Genomic DNA, 25,428 nt, shown 5'->3' on the forward strand with positions numbered 1-25,428 from the left:
CTTTCATTACCTTTCTGGGCATTTGCTGTTTAGAGATGGTATGTACATATCCAAGAAGGGAGTGGCTATGAAAAGATAGTTAACAGCATTTGTGATGAGAGAACTTCACGTATGCATGGGTGTGTGTGCAATTTTTTCACAGGTGAATGGGAGAAAAAAATGGACCCATACCTGCCCTTGAGTTATAACAGTCAAGAACCCAATCCCTCATCTCTCCTTAATATTGGCAACGTCTACTAGAACTGAAGGCTTCTTTCTCTCTTTAGGAAGTCTCATATGGTCGACAGCTTTTTTTTTTCATACTACAGGGGACTTATTTTCCTCTTCCACAATTCCAGTTTTTGTTCCCTTGGGTCCTGGGTCTTGGGTTGGATTCTTATGAGTTCTAATGACAATAGACATAAAGATCATCTCTGAAAGCTTAGTGTCAGCAGCTCTAGAGAGAGGGAGAAGGAGGAGGGGAGAGGCAGGCAGGGAAATGAGACTTTAGTTCTATTGTAGTTCACACACAAAGGCCTGTTTGCAAGCTACAAAGTAAATTAAGACTATTAGTCAAAGATTTATCTTTACATTAAGATCTAGGATTATACTAGGAAGATATCACTGGTATACATCTAAATAGCATTAGTTGCCTCCCAGCAATTCAAATTGGTTTATCACTTTTTTTTTGGTTTGTTTTGTTTTTCTTCAATATTTTTCTTAAAATATTTACTTTTAGTTTCACAAATGACAGAACAACCCCACCCCAAAGGAAAAAGAAAACCCCTTGAGGAATCCAGATACATTAGTGAATTAAAAAATTAGCAGACTAGGGTTCCTACTAAGTAGCTATGCTACTAATTGCTTAATAGAATTACATCCTTCAATTTTTTTCATTGGCTTAATGATGATACAAAATACTGGTTCTGTTTATGCTATGGTATTATTGTGTAGTTTGTGAAAGTATTTTTAAGTTAGGAACACTAGATAAATTCTAGACATACTGTTATTAATTAGGCAACTAGATAACCTCTTGCAGCTAGTCTGGGGTCAGGATAACAAGGTGAAGTAGGGACCATTACTTGGAGAGTCTGGATGAGGAAAATAGGTTTATTGGTAGTTGGCAGAAGTTCTTCAATCTCAAGATGGCAGGACCCCAGAATCAGCAAAGTTTGAAAAGACCTTTGTGAATATCTCACACACCACTCCTAATGCTATTTTGAGAAAACCGATTGGGTGAATTCCTTTTATGTTAACTAATAAAGAGATGCTTAAATGTGTACATTTGATGCCCACTACTCACTTACTTTCTGACTTATGCTACCATGACTTCAAGAGTAATTTTGTATAAATAAAAATGTTCTAGCACTGCTCAGTGCTGAATCTATAATCTCCTGGCTTCAAGACCTTCCCTTGCCCACTCAAGTGCTGACGAATACTTTGATTTAGACTTGGAAGAATGACTATGGAGGCAGAGAGTACAAAAAAAAATGAGTTTTAGATATCGGTAATGATCATGCTAATAACTTGCCAAGCTACATATCAACAAGCATAATCACAAGTGATTCTGTAGGGAACAATTTTGAAGTAGCCACTGAACCTTATAGACATAGCAGTCATAGTGGTTCATTTGCCAGGTAACCTGGCCATTCCTCAGTTTCCTTATCTGTAAACAAGAGGCTGGATGAGACTATCTCTAAGCCAACTTTCTGCTTCAAAATATTATATAAGAGTTTGGAGGGAATTACAAAATGCATCAACATAGTTTGCTAAGTCCAAAGAATAGACCAGGACACTACAGAAAACAAAAATTTCCCTTCATGGGCTAGCCTCTTCATGAAAAATAGGGAGAAATGGGGAAAAAAGCCAAACTAAACAAAATATCCCCAAAGGTGTTAAAAACCCAAAACAAATAAAAGCACTGTGTACTTTTGGAAAACTCTGATCCATTTTAAGCAGTCATATTCAAGAAATTTTGAAGACCTACTATACACAAGGTGCTGCTTTTTAGCCAGGAATCTCTTAAACCTGAATGGTAAGGCCCACCTTGGGTGGGTATAACTGAGAAGGCAAGGTCAAAGAGGGAGGCAGTGTCTGTAAATAGACCAAAAATAAAACAAGTGACATCGTTGGAGAAAAAAAAAAAAAGCCAATACTTTGCACAAAGGTCAAAGGCAAAAAAGAGAAACATTTTTGGTTAATATTGGGCTTTTGAGTACTTGGAATCTCAGGTAGGAGATAAGATTTTGTTGGTTCGTCCAGAGTGATGCCCCGATGAATCTCAGAGTGATTCGATCAGTGAGTGGAAAAGTATTTGCAAAGCCCCCTTCGGGGAATGGTGAGAACGGGGAGAAATTCAACTTCCCCAGGTTGAATTCTTGATATTCTCACAAGCAGTGTGGACAATCAAAGCTATAGGCTGAGCCCCCAGTCTTGGGGTTTGTTCATATGAAACTGCACCCCACAAAGGATAGGTCAAGTCTATTTAAAATTTAGGCCTAAGAGTCACCCCCAAGAGAGCCTCTTTTGTTGCTCAGATGTGGCCGCTCTCTCCAGCAACACAACAAGCAATCTTACCACCCTCCCCCTGTCTACGTGGGACATGACTCCCAGGGGTGTGGACCTTCCTGGCAATGTGGGACAGAAATCCTAGAATGAGCTGAGACTCAGCATCAAGGGATTGAGAAAACCTTCTGGACCAAAAGGGGGAAGAGTGAAATGAGACAAAGTGTCAATGGCTGAGAGATTCCAAACAGTCAAGAGGTTATCCTGGAAGCTATTCTTAAGCATTAAGTAAAGATCACCTTGTTATTCAAGATGTAATGGAGAGGCTGGAGGGAATTGCCTGAAAATGTAGAGCTGTGTTCCAGTAGCCATGTTTCTTGAGGATGATTGAATAATGATGTAGCTTTCACAATGTGACTGTGTGATTGTGAAAACCTTGTGTGTGATGCTCCTTTTATCTACCTTGTCAACAAACGAGTAGAATATATGGAATAAAAATAAATAACAGGGGGAACAAATGCTAAAATAAATTTAGTTTGAAATGCTAGTGATCAATGAAAGCGAGCGTAAGGGGTATGGTAGATATAATCTTTCTTTTTTCTTTTCTGTGTTAGTTTTATTTCTTTTTCTATTGCCTTTTTATTTCTTTTTCTGAATTAATGCAAATGTTCTAAGAAATGATGAATATGCAACTAAGTGATGATATTGTGAATTACTGATTATATATGTTGATGTTTTATTTGGTTTGTTAATTTTTTAAATTAATAAATAAATTTTTTAAAAATTGGGCTTTTGAGCTTTTCATGTGCTTGAGTTGTCTGTCCGTCCATTCACACTACACTTCTTAACCAAGCTTTTTAAAACTGACGACAAATCCAGCTTTGGCACTGATCTGGTACAGATCGCGGATCCCCTATTACACACATACTCTACGAATCCAGCCCCTTTACCAACTCTTCTTTCTGGAAAGGAAGGAGGCGTTTTATCCATAGAGTGACTGTAAAATAAAGCAGCTTCTCTAATCTCTTCGTTGAATAAGAAACAAATATTGGTCCAAAGCGGGGTGGGGAGGGGAGAAAGGGTGGGAAATGGGGAAAGAGACCCCATTTTCTTCCTTTCTTTTCTCTTAAATTTCCCGCACTCATTTTTCTCCCCGCCTCCCCACGCCGTCTCTCTAAGCAGCAGCTCCGGAGACAAGGATCATACACTGCAGGGAGGTAGGGGAGAAGGTATTTGGAAAGTAGGCGGGACTGGCCTGATGAATAATTCGGTGTCCGATTTTTCCTGCCTTCGATGGCAGTTCTTCCTCCGCTTCGTTATTCGTTTTGCACACGCGGCCGCGCTCTCGGCCCTCGATTGCTCCGGCCTATCACCCTGGGATGCCGCCCGCCGCCGCCACCGCCGCGGCTGCTGGACTTGTGGGATCCGCCGCGGAGCCCCAGCCGGAGCCGAAGCTGCAGCGGGAGCCTTGGTCTGAGAGTTAGGGGGCGGGCCGGCTCGTTTCGGGGCTGAGGGTTGAGGGCTGAGGACAGAAGAGTGAGAGCCTGGGGCCACCGGTCGTCCAGGCTGAGGGAGCGGGCACTCGGAGTCATCGAGGCGGCGGCGAGGGCGGGAGCCGGTCAGAGGGGGCGGCCCCTGGTGGCGACGCCCCCAGCCCAACCCTGCCCGGCCGGGCTACATCCTCATCCCGAGGCCGGTTTGGCGGCGAGAGACGCTTGGCGGGAGCTAGGGAAGGCGACTCCGAGTGGGCGGGAGGGCGAGCCTCTCTTCTCCGGGGTCTTTCTACGTCCCCTTTCGGAGGGGTCCCACACCTGAACCCGGCCGGGGCCACGCTGGATCCGCCTCCCCGCCTGGGTTCCGCCCGCCGTCTGCAGGTGGGCTGCCGCGCCCCAGCCGCGGGCAGTGGGCGGCGGGGAAGGAGGTGAGCCGGGCCGTGCCGGTTGCCTCTCTGGTCCTTACCCCTGCCGCTGCGCTCTCTTCCTCCGGTTCCCGCAGGCGGGGCGCGGAGCCTTGCGCCCGCCCCGCTGCCGCCGCCGCCTCCTTCTCGTCCCTTCGGGGCACCATGGACCTCTCTCCGTCCTCCGGAGGAGCCGCGGAGGCGCTGTCCTGGCCGGAGATGTTCCCGGGGCTGGAGTCCGACTCGCCGCTGCCCCCGGAGGAGCTAGATGCGATTGTCCCAGTCACTGGGGCCGTGGCTGGTGGCATGTTGGATCGGATCCTTCTGGAGTCGGTGTGCCAGCAACAGAGCTGGGTTCGGGTGTACGGTAAGGACCATATACCGTCTAGGAGGCTGGTATTTCTCATCTTTGCTTGGGCTGAAATTCATTCCCTAGTCCCATTCTCAATCCCCATCCATCCTGGTCAGTTTCCCACATCCGTTTATTATTATTACTATTATTTTATTCAGGGATGAGTTTCTGACAAGTTTCTCCAGGCTAGTACCTGGGTAGAGAGAGGTGATTCGGAATGGTCTTCGGACCTTTTCAGGCACCTGCAATAAGTTTCCGGAACAGCCGCCCATTCTTCAAGGAGTGATGGGTCACACCAGGAAAACAAGTGAATGCGGTTTCATCTCTTTCCCATGCTAAATGAAGAAAGGCTGGACACCAAACTATTAGGAAAAGGCTTAGCAGAGGATAAGCTAAAGAATGAAATGAAATACAAACACCCCTTCCCCCAAAGTTTGTATTTACTGGTGGGAGCAGACTCTTCCTGAACTTCACTCTCCAAAGGCACCCACCTATTCTAAAGGACATAATTGTGTCAGATTGCACTTCTGTTTCTGGGTCTCGTTGTAAAGTAACTGGGTTACTACTTAGCAGCTTTAAAGTGATGAACATGACACAACTCTCCCTTTCTCCATTCCTAGTAACCACCTCTTTAATTAAAACTGAATAATGAGGTTCTATTAGGATGAGCCTTGTGACAACATACAAGCTAAATCCTTGCTGGTTTTGAAAACTTCTGACTCAAGGATTTACAGCCTGGGATTCACTGAGCTGTGGTTTTCCAAAATATTGAGATGCTAATATGTTTATCACTTACCTTACATAAATACAAAAGACAGTATGTGGTTGAGTATAAAATGACAAACAAAGTATCTGGGATCAAACATAATATTAAGATGTTAAGATCTTGCAGTCATGGACATCTAACTAAGCCTGTAGAAATAAAGTACGTTATGTTTTTTCCCTCATCCTTCTGAAGTATGTATTTCAGTATATAAAAGTAAAGTATATATTTACTTTTTAAGAGTGACCAAGACTTAGAAGTTGTCTTTCTGGATAGTGCGGTTGGTTTTAGGACTCCATGTCCATCACTGTTAGAAATATCACAGAAGTCAGAGTTTGGAGATATGGGTTCTTGCCTCAATTGTGCCACTAAATATCAATTTGATTTGAAGGTAGATCAAGTCACTTTTTTCCCTCTGATGCTTCACATGTAAAGGAATGGATAGGACTAAATGATCTCTAATGATCTCTTCAATTCTAAAAATTCATAAATTCTTCTTATAACCAATTTTTCCTAAAGAATTTTGTATGCACCACTTTGTATTTTGCTGTGTGTTTATAAGGGTTTCTTCTATTTATGTTATTCTCTTTAAATTAAAGCAGAGCAGTGGGAGAGATGATGCAAGGTCTCAGCAGACGAGATTAAAAACTTTAGTGCCTGATTTTCCATCTCCTGCTAATCCCAATTAGCTGATCCAATATAACAAATGTTGATGAAAATCTGAAAATGAGTATGAATTAGAGCATATTGTGGTTACAGCATTTTCCCATTCTATCTTCCTTCCTATCCTTTACACTTTTTTTGGCATAGTGTTTTTTATGTCAAGTTAGAGATAGGACTGTGCTGCAGCAAAAATCTGTATATGATAATTCAGTATTTCAGTGTCCAAAATTGTGTCTGAGTTCTAGACCTAGAGTTAATTATTGTTCGTTGCATGTAACCCATATAAATATATAGTCCATTTCTAGGCCTAGATTTGTGTATATTATTTAAAAAATTATTATATATGTGCTTATATATCTATATATACTTACATACATACTGTGCATTTTGGTGCCAGGTTCCAGAATTCCACTGCATTGTAACTTTTTTCCTCTTCCTTATCAATTAACCAGAAGTTATTTTTGTTTACTGTTTAGCGCAGCTACTTTCCTTCCTCTAAGGCGGCTCATCCGGAATACTACTTGTTGTCTTTAGTTTGATATAAATATTCCAAAACTATCTGAATGATTCTTGGCTTATTCTGTATTTAGTTTAAGTTGCCTAATGTATGACCCTTGAAAATTTTTGAATTAAAATTAATATATAAGATAGAAAATCAATTTTGAGAGCACTGTTTTTTTTTTTCTTGTTTGTTTTGTATGTTCAAAACCCTGATTATCTTGGAACATCTAGACTCTTCTACTCAAAAGACTTCAATGAGTATAATGAAATGTGTTTTAAAGAAATCCAGAAGCTGGGAATCTAATTTAGGGTATACAGCTGGAAGTTGAGAACCTGGTTTTTATTCTTGCTTTGCCACAAATTGCCTATTAACTTCGGGCAAATAATTTTCTCCTGGGTTTCTACACAAAACATGGAATCTGGAGTGGTTGATATCTTTGGTCCTTTTTAGATTTTAAGTTGTTTAATTCTATGGTCTGTCCCATTATTTTATCTACCACTTTGCTACAGATTCCAGCCTGGCTCTAGAGGTCAGACATCAAGCAAGTCCTTAACTTAACGCAATTTAAATAATGATTTTCAAGGATTCTGGGGAGCACTTTTATCAGAAGGTCAGTGAACTGTATATTGAAAGCAGGAATGTTGAGGGCAGTTGTATATTTGTTTGGAATGTTTTCACAAGATAGGAAGGTGGGGATGGGGATCTTGCTTAGATCTAGCTTAGTTTTGAGACCTAACCTAAAATAGCTATGTGGGTTTTAAAGATAGGGTAGAAAATAAAGAGGTGTGTTCAAGTATGCAGGCTGATGCTGTGGTTCATGTCCTCAGCAATATATTTCTGTTTGAAATCAGTATACAAGCATACAAGCAGATAACAAAACAGTCCATACCCTGCCCCCACCCCCAAACAAAAAGATATGTTAATGGGAACTTTTAGAAGCAATGTTTTATTAGTTTGCTTCACAAAATTTGAACACTGGGGCCTGTTTCGAGTTTGTTATTGACAGATCTGGCTCTTTGGTTGATAATACATCTAGAATTTTGTGTTTTGCTATGATTTGGAAAACTTTCTTGGAATATGTTCAAAGCTGTATGTTAGGTGACTCTATATTTAGGACACACAAATGCACATTTTTAAGACACAGCTATAAAAAAGTATCCTGTTCTATCTTTCATATTCTTTCAGTTGTAAAATATTTCTAGGTTTATTTTAGTATTATATTAAGTTATACTCATATCCTGTCAAGACTATAAAATTCTTGTGGTCAGGGAGTTTGACTTATTTATCTTTGTGTCCCTGTGTTCCCCCCACCCCCACCACCATCATTGTCACTAGCAGATTAATACCTTGCTCAGTGTCTGAATGTTGATCCATCTGTCCTTTGACCATCTCAGTCTAAACCCGACTGATCATATGGGTGGTAGAGCTTAAACAAAGACATGCCACAAACAGCTAAATATGGATGCAAAATCCAAGAGCATCAAATGCAGAACATTTTTCAGGTATTTATAGCCTCAAAGCAAAGTCAATTGGCTGAAAAAGCTCAGCAGCCTAGCAAAAGGAAACGGGAGCAGCAAAGCCAGTCTCACTGTCTCTATGCTTTCTGGTAAACAATGAGAACATTAAAATGAACTACTTTACCATGAATGGATGGCGTGTGTAGGACACTATTTGGGAGAAATTTAAAATGCCTGTCTACGACTGCCTGCAGTGGAATTCTGCACCCATCAACACAGCAGGTGTGCAAGTGGATACACAGATGTGCTCTTGGGTGGCTGGAAAAGAAATACAGTTATCACAAAAAAGGAATCAACAATAAATCATATAATTTTTCATTTTAATAGTATCAATGGGACTGATCTAAAATATTCAATTAATAAAATGAGTAATGTCAATATTATTGCTTACCATTAAGCTAGTATACAGCTCATTGTTTATTGACTACTGATAGGAACCTCCTGGAAAATTTCTAAAGGCTGATACTATTTCAGCAAATAGAGGAAAAAGAGAATTAATAATATTATGCCGAATTCTGTATAAATCCAGAATGTGATGATGGGAATTTGGTAAGAATTTCTTATGGGTATTGATGGGGCAGAAGTCTTACCTGGTTGTTGTATAGAATGTTGCTTATGTTTTATGAATTAAGACCAAGGATGAGATATATTTTCTTGTGATTTTAGAGATTATGTCTATATTACTTAAAATGTTTCAACCAGTAACAAGTCCAGGAAGTTGTTTTATTTTAGTCTGGTATGAATTGATGGTGACTAACTCACTGGCCTTATGAAATGTTCTTAACATAATTTACTTTGAATATTCTTAGCAAGCCACTCATTCTTACATGTCTTAAATATGTATCCTGTGATTCCTGCTTTGTATGAATATGTAGATAGATGAAATTGCTCAACTTTACAAATGAGTTTTTAAAAAATATTTTAGTAATTTTTTTTATTCTTAAGCTTGAGTTCAGCACTTAGGATGTGGTATTGACTTTGTTGACACATTCATTTCCTATGATCTATCTCCAAATAAATTCTGTATATAATAAGAATAGAAGTGCTTCATTGAAATAGAGGGAACTTCTAAGGATGTCTAGGCATATACTGTTTATTTTAAATTATATTGATTTCAAGTGGCTTTTTAATTCTCTCATTGGGAGAAAATTTGTATACTCATTTAAGTCATGTGTTTGTTGATGTTCATAGATGGTGGATAGTTTCTTTTATAACAACTTAGTTTATTTCTACTCTCTGTCATGTTGGTTTATTGCTATGTTGTTTTCAACAAATGAAAACATATTTAAAGAATGGACCTACATATCCACAATCTTTTCCAAAAGTGTTTGGGCTAAAGTGTTTCAGAATTGAGAATGTTTTGATTTTAGAAAATGAATACAGTACATATACAATAATAAAAGCTACCTAGTGGTGTCTGGAGCAGTGTCCAGTAATCAGTCATGCTAATATTTCTGCAGTGAAACAAATGAATATTCACACTAAGTGGTATAAAGACTATAAATAACCTTATACCAGAACAAGTGAAATTTTACTGCTAGAGGAGTTTGGTTTTCAGGGCTTTTTGGATTTAGGAATTGCAGATATGGTATTGAGGATCTATACACATTTCCTTACCTAAATAATACAAGTTCTTGAATCCCCCTGTTTATTTGATAATAGTTTGTTTGTAAGAATCAGTCAGCTTCATCTTCTTTTTTAGATAATAGAATTCAGTGCATCTGTTTTTTAAAATGATGTAGAGTTGTGTCCTATTTAGTGAATGAAATAAAGTTCTGTGATTTATTAAGGAAAAGAAAAGGGATTCACATGTCAAAGGAAGTAGGCTTTATAGAGATTACTAAGGAAATGGTGGCAAGGCAGTGGTTTCTGATGCTTTATTTCATTAGAAATAAAGGTGAGGTAAGTTGAAACAGGATTTATGTAATTGTTCTTTATAGTTGCTCTCTTCAGGAGCACAAAGTGTTTTGATCACCTTTTAAGTAGGTGAACCACAAAAAAGCGTTCTAATGACTGAGTTAATCCAGAAAAAATTTGGCCGTCTGCTCTCTTGTCCCTCTTTATTGGAATAATTTTTAAGTAACTAGAGAGGTATCTGGTCTTGTTAACCCGGAGGAAGAGTGTGCTTCACCCTGCCTTGGGGAATGTTTGTGAAAATACTTCTCTTCCTACAGGCTATCAAGTACTTCTCTAGACAGTAGGCAGAGAACCCTTTTCAAATTTAATGTAGCTTATTTTCTAGGAGAAAACAGCCATCAAGAAGTCTGTGATATGCAAATAGAAAGGAAAAACACGGACCTGAGGCCTAGCACAGGCCTTAGCAGATATACTGAAAACAAAATAAAATTGAACACTTAAGGGCATAAAACTTCATTTGCTGGCCTATGCTACAGAAGTTACCATCTTCCTTATTTTTACAGCAGGTTCTCATTTACTTTACCCCAAAGGGGAAAACTAGGCAAATGACCCCCTGTGGTTTTCATTTCAAATGTTAGGAGTCTGTTTTACCTTCCCTTACTAAGTGCTACACAAATTAGTCGTCTGTATCAGCTTTGCTGGTAAGTGTCCAGTTTAGATCCTGATTGTGTTAGTATTCCTCTCTAAGTTGGCTTTAACATTTCTCAAGTTCTAGTCACATTGTGTCAATTTCAGTAGGAGTTTAAAAGTAAAAGTACATCCTTCCAGCACATGCCTTTTTTTAGATAGCAAAATGTTTAATGCACTTTTATTGAGATACACTCAAATACCATATAAATATCCAAAGTGTACAATCAATGGTTCATAGTGTCATCATACAGTTTTTTAAAGAATCAAAATCTTTTCAGATTCCAATAAAGCCCCATTTACTTGATTCTATTCCCCTCCCTCCCTCTCCAGAGGTAGCCCTCATCCTAAATTGATAGCTTGTTTTAGACTTCTAGTTCTCCTGTATGTTTCCGGATATATGATATCTAGTATTGTTTTGCATGTTAGAAATTTTATATAACCTCTAAACATTCGAAATCTATGAAATACTTAAGTTTGGGGGAAAATCAAAATAAGTACAATTTTGGGAGGATTTTAGGACTATGGATGATTTTCCACTCTTCTAACCTCTTTTATATTCCAGTTTGTCTAATATTAGTATTCTTTAAAAAAATATTTTTATTGAGAAATAGCCACACACATACAGTCCAACAATACTATATAATCATTGGCTCATAATATCATCATATATTTGTGTATTCATCGCCATGATCATTTTTAGAACATTTGCATCACTCTGTAAAAAGAAATAAAAAGAAAAAAAGAGCTCATACATCCCATTCCCCTTACTCCTCCCTTTCATTGACCCACAGTATTTCAGCCTACCCAATTTTTACCCTTTGTCTCCCTGTATTATTTATTTTACCCTTTTTCTTTTTTTTTAAACTGAGCTGTCCATACTGTAGATAAAAGGAGCATTAGACACAGGTTTTTACAGTCACAGTCACGTTGTAAAAACTATATAGTTACACAGTCTTCAAGAATCAAGGCTACTGGAACACAGTTCAACAGTTACAGGTACTTCCATTTAGCCACTCCAATACACCGTAAACTAAAGAGGGGTTTCTGTATAATGCGTACGAATAACCTCCAGGATAACATCTCGACTCTGTTTGAAATCTCTCAGCCGCTTAGACTTTATTTTGTCTCATTTCTCTCTTACCGCTTTTGGTCAAGAAGACTTTCTCATTCTGATGATGCCAGATCCTGGGTCTTCCCTGGGAGTCAGGTCTCACATTGCCAGGGAGATTTACACCCCTGAGAGTCATGTCCCACTTAGTGGGGAGGGCCGTGAATTCATCTGCCAAACTGGCTTAGAGAGGTTGCATTTGAGCAACCAAAAAAAACCAGCCTGCGTCAAGAGAATTGATACTACTTCCTGATACTATTGGGGGAGAACGAAAATTTAGAGGAAGATATTTAACATTAGGTATGAAAACAAAATTCATAAAGGTAGTATGAAAACTTGAAAAGAAACTTTAAAGTTGATAGTTCTAAATATCTTTTGAAACAGCCCTTTAAATATCCTCATTAAGAAAATTGGCTCAAGAAATTTTGTTTATTCTCAAAATTAGAGGCAAATAGCACAATTAGTCAGGATTGGAACCTTTAATCTCAGATTCCTCAGACTCCTGATTTAGCCTCTAGAGTTTAACTGCTTCCCCTTAGGGAGATGGCCTTCCAAAGCTGAAGGTCATGAAAATTTAACAGTGAGAAATACCAGATTGTTAGATTAATGGTCTTTAAGGGAAATGCTGGAAATACTATTACCTAGGTAACAGAAAACAAAATGGAGTAAACATCCAGAAAGTACAGGGGTGAAAATAATCTCAGTGATCCTTAAGAGATGGACTTGAGCACAAATTAGACATTTTTCATGTTTGTTTTCTTAAATTCTTTATATTACTTAAGATGTGTGCCACAATTTGAAGTGTTATTTTAAGGAATTTTGAAGATTTTATGCATGAAGCTTCTAATGCTGCATAATACCTACCTAATAACTTCCATCTTTCCATTTATTTCTAACCTCTATAGTTTGTATCAAAAATTAATACTTTTTATAATTATGAATATATGCTTAATTAGAGAATTTGAATAATAGGAAATCCAAGGAAAATTAAAATCAATGAAATTCCACCTTTCAGAGATACCTACTTTTAATGTTTTGTTATATTTTATTCCAGTCTTTTCTGTGTAAAAGCATTTTTTTGGACATATTTTTGAAGGCATGTTCTAAAGGTTTTCAAATACATTTGTATTTAATTTAATTTTTTAATAGGTAATACATTCCTTTATTTCAAAATTCAAGAAGTATAAAAGGATATTCCATGAAATCTCTGTCACCCACTTTCCCCCTGCCTGCCATGTGGCAGGCAATCATTGTCCCTTCCACAAATCAATAAATGTTTTTAAACTTTTGTGTGTCCTTCCATATCTATTCCATGCTCAAAAAAAGCAAATAGATATAGATATACATACATGCATCTATATGTAAAAACTCTGTCATAGGTGGGACCCAAGAAATTTTCAAAAGCTGTAGGGTCACATTTTGCAAGATTAATGAAATGACTGGGGAGTTCTATAAGGCTGGAGCCAGTTGTTATTGTTTTATATTTCAATTGGTGTTGATAGGTTTTTACTGTTTTTATGCTTTTTCTCCTTTTTGCACAAATGATAATTCACTGTAGGAATTTATCTGCACTTGCTCCCCCCACCCCCAACATTTATTAATTTTTCTTGGATACGTTTCTCTGTCAATTTGTAAAGAACCTCCTCATTCTTATTGTGGCTGCAGAACCATTCTGTTGCCTGAGTGGTTCATAATTTAACCAGTCCTTAACTGTGCTGTTACAAATGATGCTATAGTGAATAATCTTGAATATTAGCCCTTTTGCATGTATATATGACTATGTCTGTAAGAAAAAAATTCATAGAATGCTAGGTCAAAGGAATGTGTGTTGATTTTGAAAGATACTGCCAAATTGCCTTCCTTAGTGGTTGTACCTATTTATATGTTCACTAGCAATGTATGAGAGTGCCTGTTTGCCTGCACATAAGGAGTTATCAAGAATTTTTCATATGACAATCTGGAAGGTAAAAAAATGGTACCTTAGTTTCACTTTAATTTTTCATACTTTTTATGTTAAGTATGATTGAACATTTTTAAATTTATGTTTGAGACATTTAAATGTATCCTTCTTTGTGAATTATAATATACCTTACCCAGTTTTATCGACTTGCTGGGTTCTTTTTCTTAATTGATTTGTAGGAACTTTTAATATGTTAAGCAAAGACTCATTGTGATGAGTTACTGGTATTTTCATTTGTCTTTTGTTTGCCATGAGGAAATTATTTTTATGCAGTTGATGTGTTTTTTTTTGGCTTCTTGGTTTTGTGTCATAGTTAAAATGGTCTCTCCTACTATAAGGCTATAAAATAATTCTCCCATGGTTTTGTCTATTACTTCTTCAGTTTCATTTTTTTACATTTAAATCTTTGATCTATTTAGAATTCATCCTGCTTTAAGATATGAGATCTAATTTCATTTTTAAAAAGACTTTGTAATGTTTATTGACAACTTTTCTTCCTTTTCCTGTAGCTTAACTAGCAATATTAATTTCTTACTTATATAATCAATAATGCTTTCTTGTTGTCCCAACACCATTTGTTGAAAAATCTGCCTCCGACTTACTTGAAATATCGCTTGTGTCCTATGGTCGATTATTATTTGTATTTTGGTTCATTTCACGATTTTCTATTCTTTTCTTATGGTCTGTCTGTGTTCATGGAATAGTATCATACTGTTTTATTACTGAGGCTTTATAATATGGAAACATAATTTTTAATGCTCATTTAACAGCTTATTTAACTATTTTCTATTTTAGATATTAATATTTTGGAAAATTTATGTTAATGCTCTACTGATCATTCTTGTACCCAAATCTTTGAACCCTACTTCTGACTGTTTCTTTAGGCTGAATTCCTAGAAGGGTATGAAATGTTTTTAAAATCCTGAGATTTAGTGCCAAATTGACTTTTTCTGGAGAACTTTTCTGTTCAAATAGCAACTTTTCTGGAGAGCAGTTCATGCCACTAGCACGTGAAAGTACGGCTCATAATAGTAAGTCCTATTATTGCTGTATTGCTACTTTCAGCATACTGGAATCTTTTTACAGAGATTTAATGTAGTACCTTAAATATTATTTGATACATTAAATGTTCTCAGAGACCTGATGGTTGTGAGATTGTTCTTCATATATTGAATTGTTTTTCCAGTGGTATGTCTTTTGATTGATAACATGTTTCCAAATGAATGAGGGAAGGGCAGGAATAATATATAGTCAAAGAAGTTGGTAGGTCTACTAAAGGTCAAATCCATGACTATGGCCTTATTTACACACTTAGACTCTCCACCTGAAATAACCTGATACAGACACAAAATGTTTTAGGTACTGCATAAAATATATAGCTGGTGGCTTTCATCTTAGCTATTTATGCCATTCTGTTCTGAACCTCAGTTTTAAGAAGAATTGACATGTGTGAAAGTTCCTTTGAACAATACTTAAATATAGTTTCATTTAGTTTTAACTGGATGAGCCATTGAGGTATATACCTTATGTAGTACAGTGTTAATGGTGTGAGTTTTATAGCATGGGGTTAATTTGGGTATGTTTTGAGGATACTTTATGACGTCAAACAAAGCCAAATTCAAGGGATGGTAATAACTAACATTAATGACTAAAGTAATTAAAAAAATTTTTTTTTCAGAGAAAAAGTCAGAAATAGGAATTAGACTCTGAAGAATCATATTTTATCTACACAATTAATCAAGTAATCAAATTTCCTTTTACCAGTTAACCTTTTGTGAAGCACCTAATACATAGTAATAAGGTTGCCTTGCCAAGTCAGGAAGGAGCAAACTTAGAAAGGAAAACAAAGTAGTTTAACTTTTAGCAATGGCATAGAACAGTTTGAGAAAAATGAAAACAAAATAAAAAACAAAACCCTGTATCCAGTTAATACTTTGAAATGAAGGAAATTTTGTTTGAATTAAATTTGGGCAGAAGGTTATATAAAACCCATGGTCTTTCTAAGGCATATTTTGAAATGGGCTAATTTTGTTCAAGTGGTTGGTCCGTTCCTATAGAGGGACTTTGAGAAAGGTGATCAGTGCTACCAACTAACACAAGACACGATTCAACATCTAAAAAATGACTTTACTTTTAGTATTTTCTGGTTTCATAAGTATTTTATAGCAGTTTATTTCTCTTTTACAGAAATGAAATTATATGCCTATATTTGATCTAGCTTGATAAAATAGTTAAGAAAGAATAGTATTGTAGTTGGTAATTTTTATTGAGATCGAAAGATACAGCAGAGAATGGATTATACGTGGCTAAATTTTTTGCTGTCTTGTTCAGATCAGAAAGTCTTCATTCGTTCTTTTGTAAGTTCACCCTAATCAGTTTAAGAGGAAACTTTTAGCACTTTAGGTTGTATTTCTGGCCTGCACCTAGATTGTTATGCCGACATGTCACATTGAAGAGAGACTTGACTTTGTAATGCCTATTGACAACACTTTTTCCTGGTCCTTAACTAGCAGTATTAATTTCTTACTTATTTAATCAATAATGCTAATCCATTTTTCTACAATAACGATTATGAGCATGATGATGACGATGACAGGTAAAACTTCTTAGTTCTTACTTTGAGGGAGGCACAGTTTAAGTGTTTTATGCCTGTTAACTTGTTTAAATCTCATACCAACACCATGAGGTAAATATTGTCATCTTCCCCAATTCATAAATGAATAAAATTGGAGGCATTGAGATGTAAAGAAACTTGCCCAGGTTTATACAACTATTAAGTGGCTGATTTAAATCCAGGCAGACTGCTCTCAAGTCCATGTTCTTAACACTATATTATTTGGCTTCTCACAGATAAAAAATTTAGACTGTAATTATAAAAAGCATTCAGTATTATGTTTATCAATTTTAATCTTGATCTTGTGGTAGACCTGTAGTAACATAACTTCAAAATAATTTGTTCTGGAAAAAATATTTTGTTCTGCTAGATATACTTTTATTCCCATGATACTATAGAACATCTTCATAGAGTTGTCCAAGTTTTATTAATTGTAGTCAACATGAGAAGCCTGGTGTATGTGGGTGAGCGTTGTGAATATTTCTGTAATTAAGAAGTGTTAAATATAGTCTGTTAGCTATTTGAAATTATGGACTTTTAGCAGTAATACAAATTATGAAAATAGTTCTTTTTCAATAATACTGTGTCTTTCTAGGGCTACTATTTATTTCCATCAAGTCATTGAGAATATTGATATTTAAGAGACCATGTAATCTTAAGAATCTTGAGTTGTATTCATCTGAGGCATAGCTTTATTTGTTTCAGGATTTACATTGTAAGTGAGTCTCCATTTTAATATATTAGTAATTCTGGGAAAGAAAATCCACTTTCACAAAGCCAGGTCAACTCAAACATTGATCAGAGCTTAACCATGTAGCAGGCATTTTAGGATAGTTATAGAATCCACATGTTCTTTTTGTAAAAGCCCAGGAATACTTCTTGGTGGGTCTAGTTTACTTTCATCTTAGTCAGCCCACCTTTAACCTGACTATACTTAGGGTACATATGCTTGATAATTTAGACATATTCCAAGGTTTGCATTTCAAGGGAACAGAATCTTGAAGCATGACTCATACATGTTAAATTGTGTGAATCAGTTATAAAATTTAACTTCATTTTCTGCTATTAGATTTGCAGTACCTCAAAATCTGTGACATTGTTTACTTTGAGGCCTTTTAGCAATGGAAAATGAGTCATAGTCTTTTACATTCAGATAAATTCATACATCTTTTTTTAACATATTTAAAAAGGTATAATTGACATACAACAAACTTAAATTTTTAAAAAAATACACTTTTACTCACTTATCATACAGTCCATCCAAAGCATATCACAGTGTTATATTTACATCATCACAGTCAATTTTAGAACATTTCATAGCTTCAAAAAGAAAAGCCTCATGCCCCTTAGACTCCCCTATTAATGATACTTAGCTTTGATGTGATACCTTTGTTACAATGAATGGAAGAATATTAAGATATTAATGTTAACTAAAGTCTGTAGTTTGCATCAGGTGCACTTTTGCCCATATGCCGCCCTATTACCAACACCTTGTAGTTGTGACATACATTTGTTTTAATTCATGGAAGAACATTCTTGTATTTGTGCTGTTAACCACTTTCATCATCCATAACGGGGTTCACTATGTTGTACAGTTCCTTGTTTCATCCTCTAACTTTCCTTCTAGTGATATCGATGATCCTATACTGCCCCTTTCAACCACTGTCATATACATGGTTCAGTACTGGTATTTACACACACAATAATGTGCTACTGTCACCTGTGTCCATTTCCAAATATTTACAGTCACCCTTACTAAAAATTCTGCACAAATTAATCATCAGTTACCCCGTTCTCTATACTCATTCTGTCTTCTGGTAACCTGTATTCTAGATATGAATCCATTAGTTTGTTCATGATAGTTAGTTCATGTTAGTGAGGGTCATACTTTATTTGTCCTTTTGTGTTTATCTTATTCCACTTACCTAATGTCCTCCGGGTTCATCCGTGTTGTCATATGCATCAAGACTTCATTTCTTCTCAAGCTGAATAATATTACATTGTATGTACCACATTTTGTGTATCCATTCATTGGTTGATAGACACTTGGGTTGTTTCCGTCTTCTGGCAGTTGTGAATAATACTGTTGTGAACATTGATGTGGAAGTGTCTGTTTGTGTGCCTGCTTTCTGTTCTTCTGGGTGTATACTTAATGGCAGGATTATCTGATCACATGGCAATTGTAGACTTAGTTTCCTAAGGAATCTCCAAACCATGTTCTACAGTAAATGGAAGTAGTTGTACCATTTTACATCCCCACCAGCAGTGAATGATTGTTCCTAATTCTTCACATTCTCCACAAGACTGTAGTTTTCTATTTGCTTAATAGTGGCCATTCTAGGTGTGAAAAGATATCTCATTGTGGTTTTGCATTTTCCTAATAGCTGTTGAAGTTGAGCGTCTGTTCATGTGCTTTTTAGTCGTTTGTATTTCCTCTTTGGAAAAATGTCTATTCATGTCTTTTGTCCATTTTTTATTTAGGTTGTCTTTTTATTGTTGAGTTGTAGGATTTCTTTATATATTCCACATATCAAGCCCTTATCAAATATGTGGTTTCCAAATATTTTTCTCCCATTGAATAGGCTGCCTTTTCACCCCTGTGACAAAGTTCTTTAAAACAAAAAGTATTTAATTTTGAGGAGTCCCATTTATCCTATTTTTCTTTTGTTGCTTGTGCTTTTTGGGTAAGGTCTAAGAAACCTCTTCCTACCTCTAGATCTTGAAGATTCTAAGAAACCTCTTCCTACCTCTAGATCTTGAAGATACTTCTCTACATTTTCTTCTAGGAGTTTTATGGTTAGGACTCTTATATTTGGATCTTTGCTCCATTTAAAATTAATTTTTGTAACAGACATGAGATGGGGCTCTCCATCATTCTTTTATGTATGGATATCCAGTTCTCCCAGCAGCATTTATAGATGAGACTGTTTTGTCCCAGTTAAGTAGACTTGGGAGACTTGGTCTGTTTCTGAATTCCCAATTTGATTCCATTCATCAATATATCTTGTCTTTATACCAGTACCATGCTGTTTTGACCAATGTACCTTTGTAATATGCTTTAAGGTCAGGAAGAATCAGTTTTCCAACTTCATTTTCCTTTCGGGATGTTTTTAGCTATTGAGGCCCCTTATACTTCCAAATAAATTTGATCATTAGCTTTTCTGTTTCTGCAAAATATGTTGTTGGAATTTTGATTGGGATTGCATTGACTGTAGATCAATTTGGGTAGAATTGACGTCTTAAGATATTTAGTCTTCTAATCCATGAACACAGAATATCTTTCCATTTATCTGTGCCTTTTATTTTTTTAAGCAATTTTTTGTAATTTTCTGAATATAGGTCCTTTACATCTTTGATTAAGTTATTCATAGATATTTAATTCTTTTAGTGGCTATTGTAAATGGAATTTTTTTTCTTGATTTCCTCCTTGGATAGCTCATAACTAGTGTATAACAGGTTTTTGCATGTTAGTCTTCTATCCTGCCACTTTGCTGAACTAGTTTATTAGTTTTAGTCTTTATTGTAGATTTTTTGACTTTCTAAATATAAGATCATGTTGCCTGCAAATAGTGAAAGTTTTACTTCCTTTCTGGTATGGATGCCTTTAAATTCTTTTTCTTCTGTAACTGCTCTAGCTAGAGCTTCTAGCACAATGTTGAATAAGAGTGGTGTGTTGGTTTGAAATTGTTGTGTACCACAGAAAAGTCTTGTTCTTCTAATCCTGATTCAGTAGTGTAGGGTGGGACCCTTTGATTAGATAGTTCCATGGAGATTTAATCCACTCAATTCTGGGTGTGGTCTTTTGTTTAGAGGGAGATGTCATTCTGCCCATTTAAGATAAATCTTGATTAGCTTACTGGAGTCCTTTAAAAAGGGAGGTATTTTAGAGAAACAGTTGCTTTAGAGCTGACAGAAATGCAGACATTTGAAGATGCTTGGAGTGCTGACAGAGCAGAAGTCTGGACACTGTGTTTGGAGATGCAGAGCCCAGCATACATCACCATGTGCCTTCCTGTGAGATGCTAAGAAAGCCAGAACCCAGAGTTGTGCCCTGTAGGAGCTAAGTGAAGGCCCACAGACGCTTAGAGAGCAAACCACTGGCATCAGAAGCTGGATGTAGCAGAACTGGAAACAAGGATCAGCAGATGCCAGCCACATGCCTTCCTGTGCCAGTTTGAATGTATTATGCACCTCAGAAAAGCTGTGTTTAATCCTTATCCCATCTTGGGGGGGATGCCTTTTCTTTTAATCCTGATTCAGTATTGTAAGGTAGAAACTTTTGATAATCTTTGATTAGATGTGAAGCACCCATTTGTGGGTGACCTTTTGATTAGATGGAGATGTGATCCACCCATTTAATCAAGATGGGCCTTGATTAGGTTACTAGTCAATGCAGTTGTTGGAGAGCAGAAAGCTCAGAGCTCACATAACCGGAGAGCTTTGGAGATGAAGAAAGAAAATGTCCCCCAGGGAAGCTGTTTGAAACAAGAAGCCAAAGACCCAGATGCCAGCTACGTGTCTTCCTAGCTGACAGTGGTGTTCCAGACTCATTGGCCTTTCTTGAATTAAAGTATTTTTCCCTGGATGCTTTAATTAGGACATTTTTATGGCCTTAGAATTGTAAACTTTTAACTTATTAAATACTCTTTTTAAAAGCCATTTCATTTCTGGTATATCACATGCTGGCACCTAAACAAACTTAATACACTTTCCATGTCACAGATATTGATTGGCCTTTCTTGAGTCAAGGTATTTTTCCCTGGATGCGTTGTTTGGACATTTTAATAAAGGCCTTAAAACTGTAAACTTGTAACTTAATAAATTCCCTTTATAAGCTCCATTCTGTTTTTGGTATATTTTATTCTTGTAGCATTAGCAAACCAAAACAAGTGGTGACAGTATGTATCTTTGCTTTTTCCCAATCTTAGAGGAAAGTTTTTGATGTTTCACCATTGAGTACAATGCTAGCTATGGGTTTTTTATTTATACCCTTTGTATTAGTCCAGGTAATACAAGAACCAACAGAGAAACAGAACCAATAGGAGATATCTGTAAATATGAGATTTATAAAGGTGTGTCATGCAACTGTGGAAAGAGTCCATAGGGCAGGTTGTGAAGCTGGTGACTCCAGTGAAGGGTCTGAATGAACTCCACAGGAGAGGCTCACTGGCTGAAGAAGCAGGAAAGGAGTCTCTTCACCCTCAAAAAGCCATCAGCTGATTGCATTATCTCATTGTGGAAGACGTGTGTTAGTTGATGGCAGATGTAATTAGCCTCAGATGGCTGCCTTCCATTTTATCACCTAGCCACTAAATATCCTTGCAGCCAGGCCAGACTGGACAACTGGGCATAATCACTTGGCCAAATTGAAATCGGAACTTAACCATCACACCCTTTATCATGTTGAGGGTGTTTCTTTGTATCTTTCTAAATGTTTTTATTGAGAAAGGATGCTGGATTTTGTCAAATGCCTCTTCTGCATTGACTGAGATGATCATGTGGTTTACCCTTTTGATTTGTGAATGTGGTATATTACATTAATTGCTTTTCTTGCACAGAACCACCCTTGGATATGTTGAATAAGACCCACTTGATCATGATGTATAATGTAATGTGCTGTTGGATTCAATTCGCAAGTATTTTGTTGAGGTTTTTTGCATTTATATTCAATAGAGGGATTGGTCTGTACTTTTCTTGTAGTATCTTTATCAGGCTTTGGTATTAGGGTGATATTGGCTTCACAGAATGAGTGAGATTGTGTTCCTTTCTTTTCAGTATTTTGAAAGAATTTGAGGAGGATTGATGTTAATTCTTCTTGGAATGATGGGTAGAATTCACCTGTGAAGCCATCTGGTCCTTTTCCTTTTGGAGGTTTTTGGTGACTAACTCATTCTCTTGTGATTGGTTTATTGAGGTCTTATATTTCTTCTGCAGTCATTGTATGTTGCTTGTGTCTATCTAGGAAAGTGTCTGTTTGATCTGTGTTGTCTGATTTGTTGGCATACAGTTATTCATAGTATCTTCTTAGGATCTTTTTTATTTCTGTGGGGTCAGTGGTAACGACTTCCTTTCGTTTCTGATTTTATTTATTTGCATCTTCCCTCTTTTTGTCTTTGTCAGTCTAGCTAAGGGTTTGTCAATTTTATTCATATTCTCAAATAACTGACTTCTGTTTTTATTTTTGCTCTTTATTGTTATTTTGTTCTCAATTTCATGTATTTCTGCTCTAAAATTTGTTGATTCTTTCCTTTTACTTACTTTGGAATTAGTTTGCTGCTCCTATTCTAGTTTCTCCAATTGTTCATTTAGGGCTTCGATTTTAGCTCTTTCCTCCTTTGAAATTTAGGTCTTTAGGACTATAAATTTCATTCTTAGCAGTGCCTTCACTGCATCCCATAAGTTTTAATATGTTGTGTTCTCATTTTCATTCACTTCAGGATACTGACTGATTTCTCTTGCAATTTTGTTTATTGACCCCTTGGTTGTTTAAGAGAGTGTTGTTAAAGTCCATATATTTGTGAATTTTCCAGTTCTCTGGCTGTTACTAATTTCTAGCTTCATTTCATTATGATCAGAAAAAGTACTTTGTATTATTTCAATCTTTTATATTTACTAAGACCTTTTTGTGGCTAATATGTAGTCTATCCTGGAGAATGATCCGTGAACACTTGAGAAGAATGTATGTCCTGCTTTTTGGGGTGCAACGTTCTTTTTTTTTCATTAAAAAAAATTTTTTTTAAACATAACAACATACAAACGTAAACATGCTTACCATATAATAAGCCCATTCTTGGTATATAAACAGTAACTCACAATATCATAACATAGTTGTATATTCGTCGCTGTGATCACCTCTCAGAACATTTGCATCAATCTAGAAAAAGAAAAAAATTCATACATACCATATCTCCTACCTGTACCCCTCACTGATCACCTGCATTTCAATCTACTAAATTTATTTTGACATTTGTTCCCCCTAATATTTATTTATTTTTAATCCATATGTTTTACTTGTCTGTCGATAAGGTAGATAAAAGGTGCATCAGACATGAGGTTTTCACCATCACACAGTCACATAGTCACATTGCGAAAGCTGTATCCTTATACAGTCGTGTTCAAGAAACATGGCTACTGGAACACAGCTTGACATTTTCAGGCAGTTCCCTCCAGCCTCTCCATTACCTCTTGATTAACAAGGTGATATCTATTTAATGCGTAAGAATAACCTCCAGGATAACCTCTCGATTCTGGAATCTCTCAGCCATTGACACTTTAAATTTTGTCTCATTTCACTCTTCTCTCTTTGGTTGAGAAGGTTTTCTCAGTTTATTGATGCTGAGTCCTGGCTCATTTTAGGATTTCTGTCCTACATTGCCAGGAAGGTCCATATCCCTGGGAGTTATGTCCCATGTAGAGAGGGGGCGGGTGGTGAGTTTGCTTGTCTTGTTGGCTGAGAGAGAGGCCACATCTGAGCAACGAAAGAGGTTCTCTAGGGTGAACCTTATGCCTGATTATAAGTAGCCTTAGCCTATCCTTTGCAGGGTTAAGTTTCATATGAACAACCCCCAAGATTGAGGGCTCAGCCTATTGGTTTTGGTTTTCCCCACTGCTTACGAGAATATTAGGAATTCTCCAAATGGAGAAGTTAAATTTCCCCCCTTTCCACTATTTCCCCAAGGGGACTTTGCAAATACTTTTTTTTAAAAAAAAAAACAACAAGATTTTATTTAAAGAGAAACTTGTAATTTAGAAATTCAATACTTAAAGTCTAGTTTGGAATATGTCAAAATACTTTTGTATCTAATCACAACATTAATCTTCAGTGTCCAAATGTACATTTATTACCGATCAAAATATGCCCACTGACAGGTAAAACCATATAGAAAAAAGCTAATATACATCAAGCCTATAAAATAGGAATTCAGTCACATTTAAAAAAATTTATTAATTAAAAAATTAACAAACCAAATAAAATATCAACATGTATAATCAGTAATTCACAATATCATCACTTAGTTGCGTATTCATCATTTCTTAGAACATTTGCATTAATTCAGAAAAAAATAAAAGACAATAGAAAAAGAAATAAAATGAACACAGAAAAGAAAAAAAAGGACTATACCTACTATACCCCTTACCCCTCACTTTCATTGATCACTAGCATTTCAAACTAAATTTATTTTAGCATTTGTTCTCCCTACTATTTATTTTTATTCCATGTGTTCTACTCATTTGTTGACAAGGTAGATAAAAGGAACATCAGACACAAGGTTTTCACAATCACACAGTCACATTGTGAAAGCTATATCATTATTCAATCATCCTCAAGAAACATGGCTACTGGAACACAGCTCTACATTTTTAGGCAGTTCCCTCCAGCCTCTCCATTACATCTTGAATAACAAGATGATATTTACTTAATGTGTAAGAATAACCTCTAGGATAACCTCTTGACTCTGTTTGGAATCTCTTAGCCATTGACACTTAGTCTCATTTCACTCTTCCCCCTTTTGGTCGAGAGGATATTCTCAACCCCTTGATGCTGGGTCTCAGCTCATTCTAGGATTTTTCTCAATCCCTTGATGCTGAGTCACAGCTCATTCTAGGATTTCTGTCCCACGTTGCCAGGAAGGTCCACACCCCTGGGAGTCATGTCCCATGTAGACAGAGGGAGGGTGGTGAGATTGCTTGTTGTGTTGACTGGAGAGAGCGGCCACATCTGAGCAACAAAAGAGGCTCTCTTGGGAGTGACTCTTAGGCCTAAATTTTAAGTAGACTTGACCTATCCTTTGTGGGGTTAAGTTTCATATAAACAACCCCCAAGACTGGGGGCTCAGCCTATAGCTTTGATTGTCCATGCTGCTTGTGAGAATATCAAGAATTCAACCTGGGGAAGTTGAATTTCTCCCCGTTCTCACCATTCCCCGAAGGGGGCTTTGCAAATACTTTTCCACTCACTGTTCAAATCACTCTGGGATTCATCGGGGCATCACTCTGGACGAACCAACAAAATCTTATCTC

The 25,428-nt window shown here is 36.7% G+C and overlaps 1 protein-coding gene across 4 annotated transcripts in view; it reads left to right on the plus strand.

The window, feature by feature from the left end:
- Positions 1-3,854: 3,854 nt before the first annotated feature.
- Positions 3,855-25,428, plus strand: part of RASAL2 (RAS protein activator like 2) — a 562,368-nt gene continuing 540,794 nt past the window's right edge. For all 4 annotated transcript variants that reach the window (XM_077157105.1, XM_077157101.1, XM_077157107.1 and 1 more), the window contains exon 1: positions 3,855-4,748. In XM_077157105.1, coding sequence (XP_077013220.1) covers positions 4,547-4,748 — 202 coding nt within the window. In that variant the 5' untranslated portion in view covers positions 3,855-4,546. The remainder of the gene's footprint in view (positions 4,749-25,428) is intronic.

Source organism: Tamandua tetradactyla, chromosome 4 (genome assembly GCF_023851605.1).
Source record: "Tamandua tetradactyla isolate mTamTet1 chromosome 4, mTamTet1.pri, whole genome shotgun sequence".
In the NCBI taxonomy this organism is placed as follows: Eukaryota; Metazoa; Chordata; class Mammalia; order Pilosa; family Myrmecophagidae; genus Tamandua; species Tamandua tetradactyla.